This window comes from Suricata suricatta, chromosome 2 (genome assembly GCF_006229205.1).
Source record: "Suricata suricatta isolate VVHF042 chromosome 2, meerkat_22Aug2017_6uvM2_HiC, whole genome shotgun sequence".
In the NCBI taxonomy this organism is placed as follows: Eukaryota; Metazoa; Chordata; class Mammalia; order Carnivora; family Herpestidae; genus Suricata; species Suricata suricatta.
The window spans coordinates 5,324,724-5,333,985 of record NC_043701.1 but is presented as its reverse complement, the minus strand read 5'-3'; the positions used below and the strand labels follow the sequence as shown (position 1 = coordinate 5,333,985).

The 9,262-nt window shown below is 60.7% G+C and overlaps 1 protein-coding gene across 1 annotated transcript in view; it reads right to left on the bottom strand.

Moving 5' to 3' along the window:
- The window catches only part of WDR86 (WD repeat domain 86), an 11,467-nt gene that overhangs the window by 139 nt on the left and 2,066 nt on the right, over window positions 1-9,262 (bottom strand). Inside the window, exons 3-5 of the mRNA XM_029954402.1 lie at window positions 7,189-7,603; window positions 3,459-3,594; window positions 7-209 (exon numbers count right to left, since the gene is read on the bottom strand). Coding sequence (XP_029810262.1) covers window positions 7-209; window positions 3,459-3,594; window positions 7,189-7,603 — 754 coding nt within the window. The remainder of the gene's footprint in view (window positions 1-6; window positions 210-3,458; window positions 3,595-7,188; window positions 7,604-9,262) is intronic.

Here is a 9,262-nt window from a genome sequence, read left to right as displayed (position 1 = left end):
CCCTACCTCGCCAGGAGACCCGGGCCTCGGGCCGCCCTTCCCTCCCCACCGAGGCAGCCGGCCGGGCTCGCCCTTGCTCAAAGCAAGCGGGGCGGGGGCGCCTACCTGGATGCAGTTGATGACGAAGGCGTGACCGCGGAACACCCTCTGCAGAGCTCCAGACTCGGCGTCGAAGGCGCGCGCGCGGGCGTCCCCGCTGCCCGTGAACACTGTGAACACAGGGCCACGCTGCCTCCACCTCCTCAGCGCAGCCGGCCGGGGGCGGGGCCGGGGCGGGGCCAGTGCTGCCCCTCCGCCCGCCTCACAGGGATGTCTCGTTCAAACAGGGACTAGCAGAAGCCTCTTGAAAGGAAGGCACCTTCATTACCCTACTACGTGCTGGGAATTCAGGGTGACCACCCCTCACACCCCCTCCTTGCTTTGCAGCCAGCTCCGCGGGACTGTGGCTGCAGAACCTTCCTTGGGCTTCAGGGCCCGCCTGCAGGTGCTGCTACGCCCCCTAAGTACCATCTCGGCCCAGGCTCCCTCTCAGACCGTCCGATGGAAGCCTTGTAAGCCTTCGATGAGGCTTGGCTTCCCTGCTCTAAGGCCCTGCCTCGGGGTGGGGGCGGGCATCCACCCCCCCCATCATCTGAGCAGCCTACTGGGGAAAGGCTCAACCTGAAATTCGTTACCCCCTCCTCAGTAAACTTGGCCCTCCAAACAGTGCCTCTGGGGTTCACTAGAGTGCCTCTGCCCAACCCCTCACGAGGGAGGCCTAGGGATTTAGCCTTTCTTGTGCCTTTTCCTAGGTTAGATATTAGTTCCAGAGGTCCCAGACTCCGGTGAGTACCCAGATCACCTGGAGGGCTGGCTAAGACCGACTGCGGGGCCCACCTGAGTGTCTGAGTTAGGAGGTCTGGGAACCTACGTGTCTAACTGGGTCCAGGTGCTGCTGGTCAGGGACCACACTGAGGACACTGACCCCTCGTTTACGTATTGTCTTAGCCCGGGTTCTCGCAGAAGTGAGCCCTGATACGAGGGTTTGGGTGCAAACACCTCATTTGGCAGCGCATTCCACGAGGTGGGGAGAGGAACAGGAAGGCAGGAGGCCCTCACAGGTGTATTAGTGAGCAGGTGACTGCTGGGGGCCCTTGGGAGAAGGTGCAGAGCGTGTCCCGGAGTTGTCCCTCTGGGGGTGGGGGACAAGGACGCTGGGTGACTAATCTCTCAGTTCCCATCAGTCACTGGTTGAGGTCTCTCAGCGACCAGCCCTCCTCCGACCTGCTCCTCCACCCAAGGGCAGAGGACCCCGGCTGCAGCAGCAGGAAGTACCCACAGCACCTGCTACACCCACCCAGCAGCCTGAGGGAGCCGCAGGGCATCCCTAGCCTCAGGCATCTATTCCTTACCCCACTTCCTGCTTCCCCTGCCCCATCCCAGCCTTGCTGCTAACGCTACGGGTGAATGTGGCTCTAGGGGGCACGTTTCCTCCCTGGGTTCCTTCTATTCCTTTCCTGCCTCCCCTCCCCCAACCCAGGGTGGCTGCTGGGTGTCCTGTGGGTGGGAAGAGGGTCAGGAACTAAGTCTGCCCAGCCTGCAGCCTGTTGGCAAAGACCACGGACTCATTTCCTTAACAGCGGGCAGCAGGTAGGGCCATCCCAGCTGCGGCCAAGAGGGGGCGCTCTGGGCGGCGTTAACCCTTTTACATCAGAGGTCCTGCCGTGGGCGCTGGGCCATAATCACACGTACAGGCTTGGACACAGGAAGACGGAAAAAATAGTTTTTCCGAGCAGACACCTAAATCCCGAGGGCATCCCAGGCTCTATTTTCAGAGCTCCACTTTTCCGCCTTAGTCTAACACCTGCGCTGTGAAAGCCACTTGCGTTTTCTGCTGTGACTCCTCCCACCCCTCCACCCTGGTGCTCCCTGAGAGAGAGAGAGAGAAGAGAGAACCGAGGGGAAGGGGGTGATTATGGCAAAGCATAACCCTGGGCATTGGTTTGGGAAAGAGAGAGGATGTTCAGGAGCCTGGGAGCCCGACGCCCACGCAGGTGTGATGAGGTTGGGGTTGACTGCTTCCGTCTCCTGGGCGTGTCTGGGGTGGACATGTGCCAGGCCTCAGGACAGAGCCAGCGGAGCTCAGGGGTGGCAGTGTGAGACTGGCGGGCCAGACAGCTCGTTGCCTACCGGGTACGCCAGTCTGCCTGTCTTTCTCTCCAAAATAGGCCTGATTATCCTGGAAGCAATATCCCAGATAAGAGATTTTATTATTCAGCCCTTCTTGCAGGCTGTGGTCAAAGAGGTATATGCAGAGTTTTTCGGTTGGGCTTCCAAGAAAGATCTTTTTTTTTATGTTTATTTATTTTTGAGAGAGAGAGAGACAGACAGAGACAGAGTATGAATGAGGGAGGGGCAGAGAGAGAGGGAGACACAGAATTGGAAGCAGGCTCCAGGCTCTGAGCTGTCAGCACGGAGCCCGATGCAGGGCTTGAACTCATGTATTCTGATATCAGGCCCATGAGCCGAAGTTGGCTGCTTAACCGACTGAGCCACCCAGGTGACCCTAAGAAAGATCTTTAAAGGGACTTACTCAGCTGGAGCACCTGGGTGGCTCAGTCGGTTAAGCATCTGACTCTTGATTTTTGGCTCAGGTCATGATCTCACGGTTTGTGGGTTTGAGCCCCGTACTGGGCTCTGCACTGACAGTGTGGAGTCTGCTTGGGATTCTCTCTTCCTTTCTCTCTGACCCTCCCCTGCTCATGCACTCTCTCTGTCTCTGTCTCTCAAAATAAATAAACTTAAAAAGAAAAAAAGGACCTACTCAGCTAAGAGATGCATCGTTTTGCCCTTCCCCCTTCTTCCTCTCTGCCTAAGACATGATGTGATGGCTGGAGCCCCAGCAGCTATATTAAGCCATGAGGCCCCCTGAAGGATAGAAGATACATGCTGAGGTTATGTGCAAAGTGATCACAGGAAACTGGGTGCCTGATTAACATTGTGGAACCATCCATTCCCGTCTACACTGCCAGCCTCTGAAATTGTACCTGAGAAAAATAAACCACTGTTGCATTTAAAGCACTGTGATCTGGGCTCCTGTCTATAGTCCAACCCAATGCCAAGGGAAGCCAAACGCACATGGCCCTCAAGTCTGGCTGGAGTAAGGGGTGTCTGTCTCATTCAGAGAATTAGAACGTGCTCTTAACTCCGGGACTTCCAAACATTCCGGCTGCTGCACGTTCTTGCGGGGTGCAGGTGGGGAGGGATCCCCACACCGTTGTTTGGACCTTCTTTGTAAATAATGCCGTAGGCACGTGCATATGGGGGGGGGGCTGCTGGACTGAGGCCCAAGGAATAGTCGAGTAAGAAGTAGAGAAGCAGAGGGGCGCCGAAGGAGGAAGGATCTGGTAGGGGCGAGGAGTGGAGGGCGCACGCAGGTTGGGGCCGCGTGGGGAGAGCCGGGGACAAGAGTCACTTACAGGTGCCTGCGTGGTATTTGAGGGCGCTCACGCTGTGTCCGTGGGCTGCAAACGTGCGCACGCGCTCCCCGGTGTCCGCCAGCCAGCACTTGACCGTCCTGTCCGCGCTGCCCGAGTACACGTGCCGGTTCACGAGCTGGGGGCGGGGCGGGGGGAAGGGAGGGTCAGCACCGGCCGGGCTTCTGCTGCAGGGGGCTCGGCGGCCTCCTCCTGATCACTCTGGATAACGGGGGGCGGGGGGGGGGCAAGTGCGGGCCTCAGGAAGTGGCCCAGCCTGCAGAACCCCCCCCCGCCCACTCCAGCACCCAAGAATCTTGTCGCTTTGCCCTTGGCCAAGTCACCGACTCTGCTCCTCCGCTGCTTGGCTGGCAGGTAAGAATCCTGCCAGCGCCCTTCTTGGGGGTGCAGTGCTCAGCACCAGAAGGGCGAGGACCATCAAACATCCGCGGCGTTGTTACCGCGGCCCCAGCCCTTCCCTACCGAGGGCAGTCGGTGCCTGGGAAGGTCAATGTGAATCCACCGGCAGCCACTGCCAGACAGCCCGGTGTTCCCGGCCAGGGAAAGGGCTCCCGGGGCGGGGCTCTCACTCTGCACATTTGCACGCAGAAGTGCAGAAAGAGAAAGGTCTAGAAGTAACCTGACTGGCCGCAGTGGGTCAGAGGTAGATCTTTGCTAGGACCAGAGCTGGACACCCAGGGGCCATCACAGGTCCTGACCTTCTGCTCCTGGGGCTGCCCTGGTGGGGAGGGAGGAGGCCCTGGAAACGGGCTGCCCCACTTCCCGGTGCCCCAGCTCTCACTAGAGTGGCATTCGCAGCCCTGCTTGGTGTGGCAGCCCGTACAGAAAGGGCCTGGGACAGAAGGGAAGGGGCTTGGGGAGCCCCTCACAGGAGCACCCCTCTGCCAAGATAGTGTACCGGCTCGAGGGAGGTGCACAGACTATTCAAATAACCCGGCAGTTTCTGCTAGACAAAGCCTCGTGCGGCAGCAACACAAAGAAGCAGGAGCTGGGCGAGGGGGGCAGGCGAGAGCCCCCGGAGAGGCTGCTCATGACCATGCTGGGCCCAGAGACCCCTGGAGGCTTAGGAAAGATGAGGCCCGGGGCAGCAGGCAGCCGGCCTGGAGCACGGACGGGCCGACCACCGGCACCCTCCCTGTGCCCCAGGCCCTCCTAGCTAGAGGTCACACATGCCCAGTTATGGTCACATCTGGGCCACTTCCCTCGGCTGACCTGCTTTCCTTGTCCCATCTCCCGGTTTGAATCCCGGAAGACAGGACTCTCACTGGTCCGGGTCATCATTCCATCCGCAGCCACGGCACCGGTCACCCCCGGCTTTGGGCCATTGGCTGTGGCCCAGGCGGTGGGACCTTGAGGTATATGTTCGGCCTCCCGGAGGCGGAGGCCGGCGCTGGCTTCTGGAGAAGGCACGTGGGAGACCTGACAGCCGTCCCTCAGGCCCTGCCCTCCTGTCCTCATGGTTTACAACTAGGCCTGGTCACCGAAGCCTGACTCCTGGCCTCTCTTATTGGGGGTCCCCTCCCCGAGAACAGGGACACGTGTGACAGCCACACGCCCACAGGGCTCCAGCAGGGTTCGGGGCAGCACCTCCAGGGGCCCGGTTCCTGTCCATCAGCAGGGCAGGGGCGAAAGACAGCCGGTCTTCCCAAGCCTGCTTGGTTCCCCTGGCCTGAGGCCGGAGCCCACGCATGGCCCAGCTTCCCAGGCCCCCTGTGTTCTCATGTCCCCTCGAAGGCCCTGGGCACATGCCGTCTGCCCCCAGTCCTCTCTGCCCAAAGAGCACCCCCCACGCTGATCTGTCTGTCCTCTTCCTCCGTGGCCAGGCCGCCCCCATTGTGCCTGCACCCTGCCTGGTGTTTCCTGACCGTCCCCAGCACCTGTCACTCCGGAGGCAGCCCTGGGCCCCCACCGCGGGTCACTGGGCTCCACGCCGCTCAGCCCACACAGAGGAGGTGCTGAGACCCTGCGGCTGCGCGGGCAGAGGAAGAGCAGCTCCCCATGTAGCGTGTCCCAACAACGTGCGGCCTGCCGCACTGTGTTTAAAGTGACCCAGCAGCGCAAGTTCAAAGCACACATCAGAGGCCAAGGACATGCTCCAAGCGTGTTGTCCTTGGCCGCGTGAGGCCTCGCTGTTCCCTTTGGCTGCTCCCCCAGAGGACGCCCGCCGGGAACAGCCGGGCAGCTTGGGGAGGCCAGAGGAGGCCCGAGGCAGGTGGGAGGGCAGACAGACCCTGACGGGGGGCCACTCACAAAGGACGGGTGAGCTCTGCAGGGACGGGGGGCTCACAGGCCGCGTCCCTGCCCCGCGATCCGCCCCAACCGATGGCAAGGCGAGGCGTGCGGGCCCGGGACTCTGCCGTGGACGCCCGGGGGTGCGCGCCTCAGCTCACAGCAGCAGGGGTGTGGGGAGAGGAGCCGCCGGGCCAGGCTGCAGGGCACAGTCTGACTCCTCAGCACAAGTGTCAGAAGGGCTCCCCGACTCCCCCCCCCCCCCACCCCGGTTCAGGCCCCATCACACCTTCATAAGCTGCCGATCACAAGTACAGGTTACACGTCCAATCCGGGGTGCCGGTCACCTCGGCCCCTTACCAGCTGTGAGACGGCGGGCAGGCTGCCGGCCCTCTCTGCGCCTCTGTGTTCGCATGCGCACAGTGAGAACATAAAAGCACGGGCAGCCTGAGATGCTTAACAGCAACAGCAGGACGAGCGGAGAGGCACCCAGAACAATCTATGCGGCGGGCACTGGGCCGTGTCTGCTGCTCACCACCGGATCCTCCCGGCCGCCAGGGGTGGGCACGACTTCACGCACTGAAGCCCTGAGCCAAAATCTCGAGGCCGGATGCATTTTTGGATTTTAGTAACACGTTCCTGTTTCTACAGCAAGAAGGACGTGTATGGCCAGGAAGTGGGGAAACCTGAACTGCAGCTAGCCCCCTGTCCAGGCTTTGCTGCCAAGTACGTTTTGATGCCAAGCCTGAATTTTAAAAAAAAAAACCTTCATGTTTTAGAACTTTTGGATTTAGGGATTACAGGCCAGGGCTCATGGGTTGTGGACATAATCCTCACTTAACACGTAAAGAGACGAACATTCTTGTGTTGAGAACGGCCTTAGCCCTAGTATCTGTGGACGTGGCTCTATCAGGAGACAGGGTCTGGAAGGGGGGCGTCACGTGAAAATGAATTCATTAGGGTGAGAGTCTCATCCGGAAGGGCTGGTGTCCTTATGTGAGGAATTCTGGGACGCCTGGGTGGCTCAGTTGGCTGAGCGTCCGACTTTCAGCTCAGGTCACGATCTCGTGGTTCGTGAGTTCGAGCCCCGCATTGGGCTCTCTGCTGACAGCTCAGAGCCTGGAGCCTGCTTCAGATTCTGTGTCTCCCTCTCTCTTTGCCCCTCCCCTGCTCACACTCTGTGTGTCTCTCTCTCAAAAATAAATAAACATTAAAACATTTTACAAAAGTAAAGAAGAGGGATTCTGGATGCAGAGGGAAGACCAGGAGAGGACACAGGGAGACATCGGGTGACAAGCCACACCTGATCTTGGACTCCCAGCCTCCGGGCCACGAGACAATCAATCTCTGCCGTCTAAGCCCCCCAGTCCGTGGTACTTTGTTACGCCGCCACGCTGACTAGTACGTGGGGGCAGGGCAGCAGCTCGGAGCACGGCCCAGGGGATGCCTCCCGGGAACCAGGCAAGGGCCAGGCGGATCTCACCTCCAGACAGATGACAGAGCCCTGGTGCTCCCTGAACACCCGCAGCTGCTCCCCGCTCAGGATGTCCCAGGCGCGGATGGTGGCGTCAGTGCTGCCGGTGAAGGCCGTGTGGCCGGGCGCGTCCAGTACAAGGCAGAGCACAGCACCCGTGTGGCCCCGCAGCGTTTGTTGGCAGCGGCCACTCGCCACCTGCCAGACCTTGGCCGTGCCGTCCGTGCTGCCCGTCACCAGCAGCCCCCCGGCCTCCTCGGCGCAGGGAGCCCCAGGCAGGTCCCAGGGGGCGGAGTAGGCGAGGGTCAGCACGCAGTTGCGGTGGCCCCTGAACTCCTGGGACACCTGCCCCTTGTCCACGCTCCAGGCTCGGGCCGTCCGGTCATAGGAGCTGCTGAAAAGCTGGTCATTGGCCACCAGGATCCTGGTCGTAAGAGGGAGGGGTAGGGGTCAGGCTGCGCAGGGCGGCCCCACAGCCCGTCACAGGGGCCCTCTGTCTGGTGTCCTACGTGTTCGGGGAGCCCAGGGAACCTCGTGGGGGGGGAGCGGAGTGCTGTTCACCCCCACGCAGGACATGAGGCCTCCGATGCAGGATACAGTCCTGATGCATTGTCTCATTTGATGAACACTAAGATGTCCTCAGAACGAACATGTCTGCGTAACGTCAGCGGCCCTGAGCCCACCTAGGGGGGCGGCCGAGGCAGCTGCGATGGGCACCTGTGGCCAGCATGGGGACAGGCCAGTCAGGACCCCGCACCTCACTGTTGGGAGGCACCTTGCGTCCCCTCTGCCCGCGAGCCTGGCACAGGTAGGGGGAGAGCCGACCCATGCGTGGCCCATGTCACTCTCCTCCGGGCGGTTCCTATGCTCTGGGGGCCTGGGGCCTGCGCCGTCGGGCCCGGCGCGAGGAGGCAGGGACCCCAGGCCTGTTGGTGCACCCCCCAAATGCACACACCTGGCCCAGCTCTGGAAACATGGGAAGAAGTGAATTCCACATGGTGGCCTCAGGGACATTGTGAGCACCTAGTAATACAGTTACTAAGCCTTAGTATCCACCCGGAACTACCAGTTTGTTTTTAAGTTTATTTCTCTATTTTGGGAGAGAGGAAGAGAAAGAGATCAGGGCACAGGAGGAGGAAAGACGGAGAGAGGGAAGGAGGGAGGGGGCGAGAGAGAGAGAGAGAGAGAGAGAGAGAGAGAGAGAGAGAGTGTCTGCACAGAGCCTGTCCTGGGGCTCAAACCCACGAACTGAGATCATGACCTGAGCTGAAACCAAGAGTCAGACGCTTAACTGACAGAGCCCCCCAGGCACCCCCAGAACTATCAGTGAAGAGGAGCAACCGCTCAGAAGTGGTGTGTGAGTGTGCACGTTTGTGTGTGAGCGCACATGTCTGTGTGCTTGCGTGTGCGTGAACACACGTATGTTGTATGTGTGCTCAGGAGAGTCTAAGCCTGGCAGACAATATCTAGCCCGGTTTGCTTTGGAGGAGCAGCTGATCGTTTCCGGGCACAGCCTGAGGGCAAGCTGGCCTCTCCCGCCCGCGCCACCCCTGCAGGAGAGCCCGCACACCCACGCTTTGCCTGTCAGTAACTTCCTCCTCAAGGAAGCAGCTTTGGGAAATGGCCACCAGGAGGCGTGACCTCCTCTGCCACCTGTGTCGTCTGGGGCCCTGATCCTCAGCGTCTGGAACCCCGCTTGCTCTAGCTAAAGAGGCAGGGGCATAGACACCCGGAGGCAGGGGCGCCCGGGTGGCTCCGTCAGCAGAGCGGCGACCTCAGCTCCGGTCATGATCTCACAGTTCCTGGGTTCACGCCCTGCGTTGGGCTCTGTGCTGACAGTGCCCGTTTTGGATTCTGCGTGTGTGTGTGTGTGTGTGTGTGTGCGCGCGCGCCCCTCCCCCGAGTGCAGTCTCACTCTCTCGACAATAAATAAACTTAAAAAGAAGCCCAGAGGCTGGGAGGCAGGGGTTCCCTCCAGACCTTCTCCATTCGGAAGCATCCTGAGCCAACACCACCCGACGGCTCCGGCCCTGTTGGCACAGCTGGTCCTCCAGCCGGCTGATGGTGGGTCTGGCCCCCCTTC